Below are 16,258 nucleotides of genomic sequence, written 5' to 3' on the forward strand. Positions count from 1 at the left end.
AGAAGTTATTATATGGTACAACAAAGCATCAAAGGCGACCAGAAAGGTTTATAAGTCGTTTGGCGCAGAGCCCTTTTGACTAAACCAAGTGTAGAACTCTTACAAGTCGACGCTGTCCTTCTGTCAGCTGTGAGCGGGGCTGCCGGTCTGACTCAGTGTCTGTGCGTTCATGTTTGTCTGCTGTGTGCGATCACAACTCAATCACATGACCCTCACATTACTGCCCCGTCCCTGCTCTCACTTCCTCTTTTTTTACACCGTCTGCTTCCTCATCGCCCGCTCTCCTGAGGCCAATGTCTAAATCCATACTTCATCTTTCCTGGGCACAATCATTCCAGGTAGACATGAAGTTTGGCTTCCAAACAATCCGTTATCCATTCTATGTGACAGTCGCTGATTCAGGGGAGATTTTGCCCCAAAGGCGTTGATTGTGACTATTGTTTGCACTCAGTCACGATCATACCTGTGGTAGTAAATTTACTTCTATTTTGTTTGTTATGCAAGTTGTTTATTTTATTTTATTGCAGCCTTAGGTGTTTACGTTCTCCTGTAAGCAGAGGTGGTCAGTAATAAAGTATTTTATGTATAAGCAATGTACTTCAGTAGACTTTTTGAGGATCTGTACTTCATCTGAGTAGTGTCTATGTTGAGAACTTTTACTCCACTACATTTGAAAGATGAATACTTTCTACTCCGAAGTAAAGAGTCATTTTGTCCATATTTTTTGTTCATTTCTAAAAGCCTGAAAATGCACTCTCCAGAACAGTAGGCGGCGCTGTCAAATGTCACTGTCTCTGGACAAGGTAGAAGGTTTCTCCTCATTGTGTTTCTGGACAGAGTGTGGATTTTTGTGTTTTTTTATGTTCTTTCTACCAGTATATATATTTTTTTTACAGCAAATACCAGGGTTTCTACAGAGCGCAGAGAGTCATATTGAATGCTTTTTAATGTGAAAACGCTATATTTGTGGAGTGGAAATTTTGATTCATTCAAAAACTAAATTGGACACAACAGGCAATTTTTGAGAAAATGAAAGTATGGAATCAGGGCTGCAGCTGAATGTTTTTACATCCTAGTATTTTGTATTTTTGACAGACATATGCAGTTATAATACTTGAGCAATGTCATTGTTGTGGGTTCTGTCTACAATGCCAGTTTGAGTCAGATGTTAAGAACGTGTCGTGAATCTGGTGATTTGAAGAAGATGTCCACGAATGAGGCCCAGTGTCTTTTGCTTATGGCACTTACAAAAGAAAAGCTCTCACTACAAAAATAAACCAGGCATTTTTCGGTCCAAATGAGAAAATGATAATTGTAAGAGAAGAAGAATACCAATACACATATGAGAATATATATCAGTACCATAATGCAGCGCCCTCTAGTGTGTCTATAAAAAGCAATGTGACTAGTGTTGTGATAAGTTTAGCCAGTTAAGCTGGTAAACTGGTAAACTCTGACTAAACCAGGTAGAAAGACCGGCTTCTTCCTGTTCTCCAGACGAGACCCTCACACCTCTAGACAATAGGGCCCAAATGGCCCGTCTCCTCAACATGACAAAGATCTCCTGTCTCCAAACGCCACCATGATGCATTACCATTGCAAAGCGCCTTTTGGTGGCCTGCATTGACATCTCCAACTGTATTACCATTTCTATGTGTTTCTGTGCTTCCCTTGTTGTGTGCCTTTGGTGTCTTTGGTGTGCTCACCTATAAAAGGTGATGCCAAAGCTAACTCGGGCAGAGCTTACCATGAACTCGCGTCATGTGTCACCCTCTCCTCAATGCATTGTGTAATAAACTTCACATCTTGACTAGACGAACATCTCCTAAGCTTTATTAAGCAAGAAAATCCACAACACTATTTACCCCATGTGACAAATAGCCCCGGTCTCCTACATTATTATACAACAAAAACACCCGAGATGGTTTGTGTTGAAGCCCGGATAAAGCTATAAAAGCACGCTGTTCATTTTTGTTTTGTTGCATGTCGGATTGAACTCAGAGCCATCATACTTTTTGCGCTTCCTCCGTGTGATTACTGTCAACAGAGTGGTCATGTGATTTGCCATTTTTAGCCTTTGTGTTTGGGAGCTCGTATTTCTTGCAGACGTACACACCTTTGTCATGTTGACATGCTCCGGGCACATCCCCGCATTCGGAATACTCCCGTTTCAAAAATCCAGAGAATACCCGAAGCATGGTCGGTCTGGCTCATTGTGGGGGCAAAGCTTCCCTTATCTGACCACGTGCTCGTTTCTGTTGAAGCTCATTTTCTTACCCATGGTGTTAAAAAGTGCATATTTCTGACTTCTGTCGTTTCCTCTCTCCAGTACACAGGTCCGGTGGCGGGCGAGCGAGGCGGCGAGGGCATGGGGGGTGGCCACACTGAGACCTCAGCTCTGAGCGGGACGGGAGGGGGCCGGGCCATCACCACCACCACCCACAATTCACAGCGGCCCAACGCCTGCTGCTTCTGCTGGTGCTGCTGCTGTAGCTGCTCATGGTACGACACCTCGAGACGGCGGTGGCTCTAGTACAAACTGGCAGGCAGCATTTGTAATTGTCTGTGCTTTGGTAGATGTCTTTCTTTACGGCACAGTCATTTATTTAAGGAGAGACACGGCAGGTTGAAAACATTTTAATACAGTGTTGTGATTTGTAGCTAGTTTTCTCCCATCTTAGTTTTAACCTCTTAACCCTCGCTTAAACTGAACGCATTTTCTCCAATGTGGCTTTCCCCAAATCTAAAAAGCTTCACAACTGGAGAGCAAAAGTGTAATGCCTCATTTGAAAGCTAAGACCTACACAAGTGATCATAACTTTGTTGCCGCGTTTTTGTCTCATTTTGTTGCTTTTTCGTTGCTTTTTGGTCGTTGTTTTCCCCACTTTTTTGTCACTGTTTCGTCGCATTTTTGTAGCATCGTCATCCTCGATTTCGTCGCTATTTTGATGCTTTTTTTTGCAGACATTATGAAACTTTAGGACCTGTTTTCACAAAATGAGGCTTACCAGTCTTGGACTTGCAGACGATATGTAAGGTTTCCACCTTATCTAATATTTATGCTTAAAAAATATGAAAACATTAAAAGAAAGAAAAAATTTATTTCTTGTAACACATTTAAAGCAGTTCTGAGTTAGTTTTTTACTCATTGTCCGTGAGTCGTGTGTGGAGATTGCATATTGTCCCCGTGTCTGCATAGGTTCCCCTTGCTTCTAAAAACATGTACAATAGGCCATGTTGAATTAGAGTGTGTTTGAGAGTGCGAATGTGGATGGAAGCTAATCTAAGGCTACTATCCGGCGTGTATGTTCATTAGCATGCACTGCCCCGACCAAATAAACAATTAAATAAAATATGGTAGTAATATGATGACAAATATATTTAATGGTAATATTATTGATCATATTGCTACCCTAACTCGGAATAAAGACTGCAAGTTACCAGGAAATATGTGTTGGTTATAATACAGAAAGAGGGCAGCAAAACAGCATATATTTGTGATTTGAGGCAAAATACCGAAATTATTTTATTTTTATTGACCTTTATTTAACCAGGATAGTCCCACTGAGATTAAGAATCTCTTTTTCAGGGGATTTAAATTCAGATTAAATTCAGATTTAAATTAATATGATTTAATTTCCCAAGCTGTTTTGCTGCGGCCTAAAATGTTTGGAAAATCCCTGCATAAAGAGCAACCAATCAAGATCCTTATCATGTTTTTTTTCAAGATGCAGGCAAAACATTTCTTTTCTTTTGCTTTATACAACATGCTGATCACATTGTTTTGCGACATGAAATGATCATGATTTTGACAAGTTGGCGATTTATCTCCCACATTTTCTATGTGAAAATCAGCTGAAACAAGACATGACTTTTTGAGAAATGCCTATGTTTTGAGAACCTCCTCATGGCTGTTTTTGGTGACTGCCACAGCCACCAGATATACAGAAGACGAGGCGGTGGATGGTGAAATCTCAATGATGTCTGATGACAAAGCATGTCCGAACGGCTGCACAATAGATCCACTGAAATGAATGAGGAAAGATCGTTTTGTGAAAAACACAAATACAACACGGCTGTTTACTCAATAATGAGATGGTAGTTATCGATAAACTCACTCATATAATTTTCCTCAAAACATAAAAAATCTTCCCATGTCCTCTGACAGCGAGTTGATGTGTCCGTAATCAAGAACAGCCATTTTCTGGTACAGGTGCTCGTCATATAATTAGAATATCATGTAAAATGCATTTACTTCTGTTATTCAACTTAAACTATGAAACTAATATATGATAGACTCATTACATGTAAAGTGACATATCACTTTACATGTAATGTAATCAAAGATAATGATTTGTTGTCATTTTGATTATTAGGGCTCAGCTTGTAAAAAACCCAAATGAAAAATCTCATAGAATTAGAATATTTTAAAAATGGACTGCAACGCCTCACGTATCTTGCGTCCACGGCCCGTTTTACGTGCGTCTGCTATAACAATAGGTGTCACGTCTACGGCTCTAATCTAATCTATAATCAAAACTATAACAAACAAGGGCTTGACATACCTCACTTTACATGTAATGAGTCTATATCATATATTAGTTTTACAGTTCAAGTTGAATTACAGAAATAAATGCACTTTGATATTCTAATTATATGACGAGCATCTGTGGTTCTGGCTCACGAGAAATGATCCCTGTTCCCACATTCACACCAATGCAATTTTTCACTCTTGACTTCCCCAAAGGGGCGTGGCTCAGGAAAAGTTCCCAGATGTTGCTTCCATTTATCTTCTATCCGAGGTGTGGAACAACTGTAACCTGTGTCCTCCAGGCGCACCGGTCCGCCGTAAAACATATTTTGGCCTGGTGTCGACAGAGGCATATACATACAGTGTATTGAGAGTTTGGTGTACCATCAATAGACATAGAGGACCCCTGGCACACCTTTGTCATGAGACACCACTGAAATATCACCATCTGGTTGGCGTGATGTTCACCAAAAACTGCCATGAGCCTCTCTGGATGGAGATCAAAGCATTGGCATCCAGCAAAGAAAAAGTCCAGTTGTCTTTTCAAGGTCGATAACTGTAGCTCGAATAACGTTTGACAAACAAGCTAAAGAACAACATTTTGGTCATGGTTCAAACGCTCGAGGACCTAACTGTAGGTGTGTGCGAGTGTTTCCTGTCTGAAAGCCCTTTTATCATGTCAGTGTCACTTTCAGGAACGAAGAGGAGCGCAGGAAGAGGCGGAGGAGGAAGAGGATATCCCAGGACACCAAGATGGAGACCGTACCAAACTGTGAAGCTTGGTGAGTCCACAAACTTCAGGACCGCATTGTCCTCATGTTGCACTGTTTCTAGTTGTTGAGAGTAATACAATGACTCTGGCCCCTGAAAGTGGTGAAAGGGGTTTAAACTAATTTTATTTAGAAAGTTACGAGTGAGAATGCAGAAAGACTGTCAAAAGAATCAACACTCAGATACAGAATCCAACCTAGTCCCTCATCATTTTCCTCAAGGTATAACACTTTGCTCTCTTTTCTATTTAATGGCAAAATAAGAAACTACATTTTTTCTAAAAATGCAATATCTACACCTGGCATTCCCAAAGTCCAGAGCTTCATAGCCCCAGAATCAATGTGAACATCCCATGTGGGCACCCCAATAATAATGATAATACAAATTTATTCTAGTCAAAAGAATATGAATTGTTTTACACTTCAAATTGCATATGAAATAACAAACTGCAATGGCGGTAAGCTTAGATTTAAATTCCCTTTCAATTTTAATCTTTTTTAGTGTACTTGTTTAGAAGACAAGCTTTGGATTCTACTTTGGCTACAATTGACTCATAACAATAGCATCAAGCTAACGGTAGCTCCACAACCCACACAGTCAATTCCGGTTTGGGTAAAGGGCCGATAACGAAACAACGGCCGATTATGTAATAGCTCTGTTCTGCCAATAATGTAACAAACAAGGTTCACAAACTAGGAATTGTTACAAATTAGCTAGGAAATATTGGCTGAATTACTGAATTTATTGCATTTTTATTATTTATTACAATTTTTTACATTATTATTATTGACATATGTCTTGCTTCACAAGACCCATGTTTTGTGTCTGGTGAAGCACTGTGATTTTATCTGTGAAAGGTACAATATAAATTCTTCTTCTTCTTCTTCTTCTTCTTCTTCTTCTTCTATTACATTATTGGCTCAACAGAGTTACTACGATATTGGTTCCTACAGATGACAAACAGACAGGAGTTCACTGGGTTGCAAAACTGCTGTACATCAATGTGATTTAAAGGGACTATACAGAGTTTAAACATTTGAATATTATGTATTTTCCTCCCCCTACATCTTCCAGCCATGTCCTAATGTGTAGAATGAGCCCAGACCTATTAAACCACAACTGCCTCTAAAATCCTGTCACTCAAAAAGTTGTTAATTCGGGTCCGAAGTGCCGTCATGCACAAGGTTAATATAGGAGCTGCAGTTACGTGTAAGACCTGAGGTGGCAGTAGTGAGTATAAAAATGACCAACCCCTATCTAGTCCCTTTAACACATCCAAATCCACAATTTGTCAACACTTTCCAATTTTCCTCTCCATCTCATTTCAACAGATGATCAGGCAATGTTTCCTGAAACCCAATAACGACTGCATTTTTTTGCTTTAACGCCTCTCCTCCAAACCTGTGTTGCCAGCACCAAACCGTCGGCGGAAGAGATGCGCCTGTGGTCCCAGTCCTTTGACAAACTAATGCGGAACCCGGCCGGTCGCAACGTGTTCCGGGAGTTCCTACGGACGGAGTACAGTGAGGAGAACATGCTGTTTTGGTTGGCCTGTGAAGACCTCAAACAGGAGATCAACAAGGGCGCTGTAGAGGTGAAGGCCCGCTCTATCTACGAGGACTACATCTCCATACTGTCGCCCAAAGAGGTACGGCTAATGTTCACAAGCAACATGCTACTTCTGATTGGCCTTTCAAATGGCTACAGACTTTCCATCCCCATAAAATTAAGAATAAGGGAGATTCTATGTCATGGCCGAACCAGGACTAAACCATGACCTTTTGTTTAAGAGAGGGTATATAGGTATTTGGTTATAATGTTAAACACATCTTAATCACGATCTAACACTATGTTGGTTAGAAAATACAACATTGATCTAAAACAACAGAAACAAAATATCTGCTCATTTGACTTCCTGATTGTTTAAAGAGGGGGTATTATGCTTTTTTCAATCACATAAGACCAGTCTATAGCACACTACAATGATGACGAAACCTTCTGTTGGTCTGTAAATGCAGTAAATTAAAATAACTGCCTTGTATAAAATGGCTGTAGTGAATGTCTTGAAATAGGCCTCTGTCTCTTTAAGAACCCCTGACCCTTTCCGACACGCCCCCTCCACACTCTGTCTGTGGCATCAGTGGGGAGGGGGTTCTGCTGAGGAGCAGTGGTTGGTTACTCGGCTGGTGACGAAAGCTCGGAGGCGTCTCCAGGAGGTGGGGGCGTTCCTAGGAGGACTCAGGCAAACCTATCCCTAAAATGGCCGCCATCAGAGTTTTTACAGAGTACTCAAAAATATGTGAATGTGCCAAGGCAACACTTCAGGCATGTTTTTAATGAGGGAATGACAAAATAACATGATGTAAAGCTTGAAAAAGTCGATTTTGCATAATACCCCCCCTTTAAGTGACTTCAGCGTAAGACCCGCCCACCACCCTCCCCTTGCTCCTCTTCATCATGCAGCTGTTTCAAGCCAAGGAGAGTGTTTTAACTTCACGATGAGAGGATTAATGCTGCGTTCATGTGGGCCGGGGAGCTTGTTTTCCCGAGATGTGACTTCATTGTCCCCAGTTGGTGTAAGTTCATGCCCTTTTTATGTTGGAAAGTGGGGATCCTGGATACATAGGACCTCAGGAGGAGCTTTTTGAGAGCCGTCACTGTGATGCCATTGGAGAAGATTCAAAGATTGCTCAAAGGTGTGTGAATCAATGTATTTGAACAGGACAATGTAAATGTATGAACAGACGACTGGCACTGTAAATAATAACAAAGTGGACATATCATGCATATGGGGCTTAAAAATAGACAAAAAGTTTTGATTTACGGCTTGGTTTACAGCTTCAGCACGGCTTGCGGAGAATGACTCAGAACCAATGTAATATTGGACCGGGGCGTTAATAATGTAGACAGTTTTGGGGTTTTAACAATGATGCAATTGTATCGAGAAAATACTGAAAAAATGTCCACTTGAAAGTCTATATTTGGCCTGAAGGCTTTCACAGGACAGCAGTGGGCGAATGGGAATGAGAGTCAACAAAAAAAAAAAAAAACATTGTCAAATCCCAACAACCTCAACAAATCCAATCCAAAGTAATTAAACTAACTTTTCATTCACAACGTGGCCAGTCCCATGTCCACGCACAGAACCCATCTAAGAATAGCTGGAATCACTTTGACCCGCGCCCCTCCTGACCCCGCTGACCGGTTTATGTCGAAATGCCTGCGTCTGCTGCCGTTATTTTTACCTCCTCTGAACAGTGCCGTCTTTATCCGGCGCAGTCAGATGCCATAACATTAGTGGGAGTATTTTCACGTCCAGTTATCTGCGTGTGGTGTGTGTGCCTTGCTGTCCTCGATGGGCTTTTTATAGGCTGAGGATCCACTGATATGAGACCTGTGGTTTTGGCAGCGTGCCTCGGCGTCTGTCTGCAGAGCTGACCTTGGGCGGGGGAGAAAAAAAGTCTCTCCTTATCTCTTGATCTTCTAGTTCTCATGTTCCTCTGAATTGTCTTTCCCTGTTCCTTCCCTCTTGCTCCCTCAATCTTTACGTTCCCCCTTTTGTTTCCCCACTTTAAAAAAAATTGCCTTTTCCTGCCTCCTCTTCATTCTCATCTTCTACCTCTCTTTCTCTCTCTTTTTCCTCTCCGCAAACTAGTTTTTCTTTCTTCCCGCTCAACCCCTTTTGTAATTCTCCATTTCATCCTTCTTTGCTCCCTTTCCCCCCTCTCTTTTCTCATCGGTCCCCCATTCTTCCCTCTCTCGTCATCCCTTTCTACCCCATACCAAATTCTATTTCTTTTTCTCCCTCCCTTTCTGCTTTTCCTTCACATTTCTAGTTGTCCGTCTCCCCTTTCTCATGTTTCTCTCACACTTTCTCTTTTCCTTCTCCTCCATATAGTCCACCTTAACCGCTCTCTCGCTGTCTTTCTGTCCTAGGTTAATACAGGTAGAAGACTAATGCACAAATACTACATTCTACTGCCACAGACGCAAAAAGGCCAGAGCTCTCCCGAGCCTTCGGATTCAGAGGAATCATGGCACGCATCAGGTTTACATTCAAAATAAATGGGGGGCGCGCCTCGGAGAGCGTCGAGAGATCCCGAAGCACGTCCCTTGCCTCCTGTGCAGCGCGTTTTGAGTTCCACGCGTGGGAAGCTTTTGACTCGGAATGTGTTTGGGCCTTGATGATGCCTGTAGCATTCCCCTCGGCGGAAGCTAGTGCTACAAGCTAAAGGTCCGATCGATCACGTGAAAATCGACATAAGCAGCCAATTGACAATCTTTGAATTATTATTCTATTAATATGATCACGGTAAGAACCAGAACACAGGCAACTACATAAAGCAGCCTTTAAGATGATCACACACTGAGCCAGGCGTGTTGATTTTGTAGTTTATTGCTCACATTTCATCAACAATTGACCGTAGCCGAACGTTTTTCTCCCGGAGCTAGCAAGCTGCTTAACGCATATGTGGTTTATTGCACACTTTATCAACAATGAGCTGTAAGCGATTGTAACAAGCTAACGGGGATCACCGGAAATAACAATTGTCCACCGGCACATATAATGTCCCTCTATTCAAGTGGACTGGATATAGGCTTAAATATTGGGAAGATCCTGACGTAGACCATGGGGGTATATTTAAGATCCATAGGACATGGCAGTAGCAAAGAGCAACTAGTTAGCCCCAAAAAAGGAGTTATTTCTCAGGCAAGAACTCTTTCCAAGATGCGGCTACGCTTCAGAACACAGTTTTGAGCTGAAGCGTCCAGCGTGTCTTGATGCCAGGTGATAAGCTGTCTTTCATAAGGACAAGCGTCTAACTAGGTGCTTTGGGTGCGATTATATAGCAATAAACGTATGAAAACACGGACACGGACGCAATGAAGAACACACTGCATTACAAACGGGATTTTATTATGACTTGATCACTGGACAGACAGGTACTGCACACTCCAAACCCACACATATTTAAATATCTGTGAGATGCAGAAGGGAGGAAAAAGGCATGGTTTGCCAAGTGTCCGAGAAAAGATATAGAACTATTCCACTGTCACCTAAATACAAGCAAAGAATCAGGAAACAATTTCCATTCACATCTTTGTGCTTAGCAGCAACAGCACAGAGTTTTTTTTTTTTTTACAGAATCGCACTGGCAATGGCTCTGCCTGAGGTGAACATATGCGAGCGACTGATTGCAAGCATTTCAAGCGACCAAATAGAAGCGACATTAGGTGTAGGCACCTTTACTGTTAGGTTGCAGCTGGCTCACTGACAAGGTGAGTATGTCATCAAGGTGTGAGTCAGTCAGTGTACCTCTATGTCTGGACTTGTTGAGAGTCATGACACTAAAAGTCTGCTCACAGATGTAAGTGCTACCAAACTTTGGAGTTTTACTTAGACTGTTTGTTTTACTTCATTACTTTCCACTATGGCAAAAAGAGTGCTTATCAGTGTCCTGGCGATACCTGTATTTACAGCACCTACAGTGACTTTACCGAATTCATTTGTTTACTCGAGTAAAATGCGATATTAGATAATTTTGAAAATGTCCAGCATAAATTCTTTTAGTATGAGTACATATTAACACGTACCTTTGTTGGTGTCAACAACCTTTGCAAAAAAAGTTGGAAACCTGCGAAGCTCTTTGTGCTACGACGTTCTGTGAGAGATAAACACCGAGCAACAGCAGTGTTCCCTTAACTTTGCGGGAGGAGCTCTGGAGACCCTGGTGGCCAAAAAGTGTACTGCATCCATACTGTAAGGGCTTACCATTGAGAATGAATGGGAAAAGCTAAGAGCGTTAGTATTAACCATATGTCCCCACAAAAGTAGGTCACCCTCTGGTGGGCCAACGGAATTGTTCGACCCGCGGACCCCATTTTGGGCACCCCTGTTTTAGACCATAACCTGATGAACTTACGCAGTAAAGTATTGCGGAGCAATGTCATAATTTTCTGCAAAGTTTTGATTTATTGCCATTTTTAATCCAATTTAATGCTTTTCAATGACATTATGCTTGATTTAAGTAAGTAATTTAATGACTTTTAATGCCCTGTGGAAACCCTGTCTGTCTATACCTCTTTCTTCTTCTTCTTCTTCTTCTTCTTCTTCTTCTTCTTCTTCTTCTTCTTCTTCTTCTTCTTCTTCTTCTTCTTCTTCTTCTTCTTCTTCTTCTTCTTCTTCTTCTTCTTCTTCTTCTTCTTCTTCTTCTTCTTCTTGCAGTCCTTCTCCATTTGTTTTTGTTTTTTTGCTTTTCTTCCTCCTCACTTTTTCACCCCCTCCTTTTGATCCATCTCTGTCTCTCTACCCCAAATGTAAAGTGATGCTTGTATTAACCTGCTGGTTACATTGAAAAAAACATCTTGACTCTATTTAATTTTTTGTTTCGTGTTATCCGTTCGCCTATTATTATGAACGCAGAAAGTTTTCTCCTGTGAAGCATTCGCCTCCAACGTGATGCTGTTAATGTTGCCAGGAAAGACACGTGCTGTTTGTGTGTGCACAGCCCATATAGTTATACTGTATTGACTTACTCCCTGTATGTTGACAACTTCTCTATTGTTATATTTTTAACCATAAACGTACGGATATTAGAGAGCCCCCGTTGCACTTTGCCCGTTCATTCACAAAGAATACATATCCCCTGAAGCCACTTTCACAGCTTCCCTGTTGCAAAATGACACAATGAGAGGCATTGAAATAAGTGGCCCTTCTTCCTCTCGGCGAAAAGGTCATGGGATCAACAATGTCCTCCTCTGTTGAGTTTACAAACCCGCCTCATGCTGCCGGTGGATGCTTTGTTAAATGTTTTAGTGAAGTGGTGAAAAGCTCTTAGTAAATGATCTGTGCAGCTGTTAAACAGGTGTTGCTTTTACGTTTCCATATGCTTCATTGAGGTCATTAGATACCTGTAGGACTGGACAAGTCAAGCACATATAGAGATATGTTCTATAAGTCATGGTTTTAAACAGATGAACTAGAACGGGATTAGTAGAAAAGAAATAACTGATGAACATAGGCTCTCATTAATGAATAAAATATCCATAGCAGTGGCTCTCGCAAAACAAAAGTCGGTCGCAGATAGGTATAGGACCTACTGTATATCCAAAAATCCAAGAAAGAGTTTTTTGGGAGAAAAAAATCGCCCAGCTCTAAACTGTTTACCCATTGAGTTCACTTGGACTCAAATCATTTAGTCAACAGTAGCTCAATGGTAGCTCAAATTATTTAGTCAATGGTAGCTCAATGGTAGCTCAAATCATTTAGTCAATGGTAGCTCAACGGTAGCTCAAATCATTTAGTCAATGGTAGCTCAAATCATTTAGTCAATGGTAGCTCAATGGTAGCTCAAATCATTTAGTCAATGGTAGCTCAACGGTAGCTCAAATCATTTAGTCAATGGTAGCTCAAATCATTTAGTCAATGGTAGCTCAATGGTAGCTCAAATCATTTAGTCAATGGTAGCTCAAATCATTTAGTCAATGGTAGCTCAATGGTAGCTCAAATCATTTAGTCAATGGTAGCTCAACGGTAGCTCAAATCATTTAGTCAATGGTAGCTCAAATCATTTAGTCAATGGTAGCTCAAATTATTTAGTCAATGGTAGCTCAATGGTAGCTCAAATCATTTAGTCAACGGTAGCTCAACGGTAGCTCAAATAATTTAGTCAATGGTAGCTCAAATCCTTCAGTCAATGGTAGCTCAAATCATTTAGTCAATGGTAGCTCAAATCATTTAGTCAATGGAAGCTCAAATTATTTAGTCAATGGAAGCTCAAATCATTTAGTCAATGGAAGCTCAAATCATTTAGTCAATGGAAGCTCAAATAATTTAGTCAATGGTAGCTCAAATTATTTAGTCAATGGTAGCTCAAATTATTTAGTCAATGGTAGCTCAAATCCTTTAGTCAATGGAAGCTCAAATTATTTAGTCAATGGTAGCTCAAATTATTTAGTCAACGGTAGCTCAAATCCTTTAGTCAATGGAAGCTCAAATAATTTAGTCAATGGTAGCTCAAATTATTTAGTCAATGGAAGCTCAAATTATTTAGTCAATGGAAGCTCAAATTATTTAGTCAATGGTAGCTCAAATCCTTTAGTCAATGGTAGCTCAAATCATTTAGTCAATGGTAGCTCAAATAATTTAGTCAATGGAAGCTCAAATTATTTAGTCAATGGTAGCTCAATGGTAGCTCAAATCATTTAGTCAATGGTAGCTCAAATCCTTTAGTCAACGGTAGCTCAAATGATTTAGTCAATGGTAGCTCAAATTATTTAGTCAATGGAAGCTCAAATTATTTAGTCAATGGAAGCTCAAATTATTTAGTCAATGGTAGCTCAAATCCTTTAGTCAATGGTAGCTCAAATCATTTAGTCAATGGTAGCTCAAATTATTTAGTCAATGGAAGCTCAAATTATTTAGTCAATGGTAGCTCAATGGTAGCTCAAATCATTTAGTCAATGGTAGCTCAAATCCTTTAGTCAACGGTAGCTCAAATGATTTAGTCAATGGAAGCTCAAATTATTTAGTCAATGGTAGCTCAATGGTAGCTCAAATCCTTTAGTCAATGGTAGCTCAAATCCTTTAGTCAATGGAAGCTCAAATTATTTAGTCAATGGTAGCTCAATGGTAGCTCAAATAATTTAGTCAATGGTAGCTCAAATCCTTTAGTCAATGGAAGCTCAAATCATTTAGTCAATGGAAGCTCAAATTATTTAGTCAATGGAAGCTCAAATTATTTAGTCAATGGTAGCTCAAATCCTTTAGTCAATGGAAGCTCAAATTATTTAGTCAATGGTAGCTCAAATTATTTAGTAAATGGTAGCTCAAATTATTTAGTCAATGGTAGCTCAAATTATTTAGTAAATGGTAGCTCAAATTATTTAGTCAATGGTAGCTCAAATCCTTTAGTCAATGGTAGCTCAAATAATTTCGTCAACACAATTGAGCTTGAAAGATAGCTTATTAGGTTTGAAAAGATGGGTGGTTGGGATTTACAGTGTATGTGTGAACCTCCCAGAAACGATAGAAACCTCAAATAAAATCGGCCCTGGAGCACCTTAGAGGCCACAGGGATATACAATGTACGGTGAATGCGCTTCTAGAAGTGTCAAGAGATCCTGCAGCGTGTCCCACACCTGCTGTGCGTTGCGTTTAGAAGCTTTACACGTGCTAGACACTGCATGTTTTGAGATTTGAAGCTTTTGACGCGCGTCCAGCACCTGCAACGCTAGAGTTGGGATTGTGGAACCTTTGGGTGAAATTCACGAGCGTCGACCAATCAGGAGCTTTCCCCAACCGAGACGTAGGAGCGGAGCAGCCGCAGATGTAAACAGTCATGGAGGATTAGCTTTGATTGTGTCATGAACCGGAGCAACTGCAGCTCTGGGACTTTTACAAAGACACACATCACTGATAAGGGTCAAAGTAATGCTCAGGACTGGCTATTTAGATGTCACAAAAAGTATATATAAAACTAAAACCCAGTTAAAAGGGTTAAGTGAAAGGATGTTTCTGAGCAAGATGAAACCTCTTCTGCCCCTCAGGTGAGTCTGGATGCCCGAGTCCGCGAGGTGATCAACAAGAAGATCCAGGAGCCGACGCCACACACCTTCGAAGACGCGCAGCTGCAGATCTACACCCTGATGCACAGGGACTCCTACCCACGCTTCCTCTCCTCCAGCATCTACAAGTCCCTGCTCCACGGTGGATCACGGACCTCCTCCGAGTCCTAGTCCTAACGAAAAGGCCCCGACTTCAAGTCCTGGAGGGATTTAAACTCCCCCCCCCCCCCCCCCCCCCCGTGTTTCGCTAAAGGTCCTCATTTGCCCTCAGTCACTCCCAACTAGATTCATCGAACCTTCTCCTTTTTAAAGTGCCACATTTGAATTATACACTGGCACCAAATAGACTCCATTCTCATTATTTGCCTATTCTGTTTAGTTTTCTTATTCTGTTATCAAATGGAGCCCCATTGACATTATATGGACGCAAATTAAAAAAAAAAAATCTAAACATTTTAATGCAGAATCCGACAAAAACATCTCAAAAGTTATCGGAAAATGTTCTAAAATATGGAGATAGAAATGAATATGTTATACAGCCACTAGCGAATATTATTGATATTACATTGCACTGTTTTCATGATCAGTTGTAGGCCAAAAGTAGACTAAAATCATTGGAGTTTCAATAAAAAAATAAATAATTCAAAATAGCCTTAGTCCTTGATCATTACAATGATCAAACTGACTTTTTCTTGGTTTAAAGAGAGAGAAATTATTGCAGTGCTCAATAATGACCAAACTTGTCATACACGATATGCCTAAATATACTACAAATAGTATCAATTGCAAAGTAGAGACTTGGCTTGTTGCCTTAAAAACTCTGGGCATGTTCTGGTATCCTTAACTTGTTAGCGTCAGTTTCCCCGTTTCATTGTATTCCGATGGGAAACTAACACATATTTTTTAATAAATTAAAGATTACACAGTGGACAACTAATTACTGATGGATAATCACAGACTACATGTTAGGAACTTTATGTAGGATGTAAAAACTTCACTGGAGGATACTTCCCTGTGATTAAGGGTAGGGACATCATATTAGTAAAGACTAATATGAATTTAAATATAAGATAAAGAGAAATAAAAAAGGAGAAACCTATAAATATGGCAAATTCTCGCAATTGTAACATAAAGCTAATGTTAGCTTCATGTAATGTTAGTGTTGAAGTATTTTCATCTTACATACATTTCTTAGCATACAATCAATTATCAATAAATAGCGTAGTCTTTAAATATTTATATCTTTGATCAAGACTCTGCTAATCCCCCATAAGAATACAAAGGGATAGAGCAGAAGTTAAGAGTGCTGGAATTAGCATAGCGTGATTGCGCGACAATGCTAATAGAGCGTAACAGTCCCACCAACTTCCGGTCACATAATGTCGGGGT

At 40.5% G+C, this 16,258-nt stretch overlaps 1 protein-coding gene across 3 annotated transcripts in view; it reads left to right on the forward strand.

Annotated features, from left to right (window-relative positions):
- Positions 1 to 15,302, forward strand: part of rgs19 (regulator of G protein signaling 19) — a 39,213-nt gene extending 23,911 nt beyond the window's left edge. For all 3 annotated transcript variants that reach the window (XM_079558084.1, XM_079558082.1, XM_079558083.1), the window contains 4 exons: positions 2,330 to 2,502; positions 5,227 to 5,313; positions 6,716 to 6,950; positions 14,852 to 15,302. In XM_079558084.1, coding sequence (XP_079414210.1) covers positions 2,330 to 2,502; positions 5,227 to 5,313; positions 6,716 to 6,950; positions 14,852 to 15,040 — 684 coding nt within the window. In that variant the 3' untranslated portion in view covers positions 15,041 to 15,302. The remainder of the gene's footprint in view (positions 1 to 2,329; positions 2,503 to 5,226; positions 5,314 to 6,715; positions 6,951 to 14,851) is intronic.
- Positions 15,303 to 16,258: the final 956 nt, after the last annotated feature.

Source organism: Gobius niger, assembly GCF_951799975.1.
Source record: "Gobius niger genome assembly, chromosome: 6".
Classification (NCBI taxonomy): domain Eukaryota; kingdom Metazoa; phylum Chordata; class Actinopteri; order Gobiiformes; family Gobiidae; genus Gobius; species Gobius niger.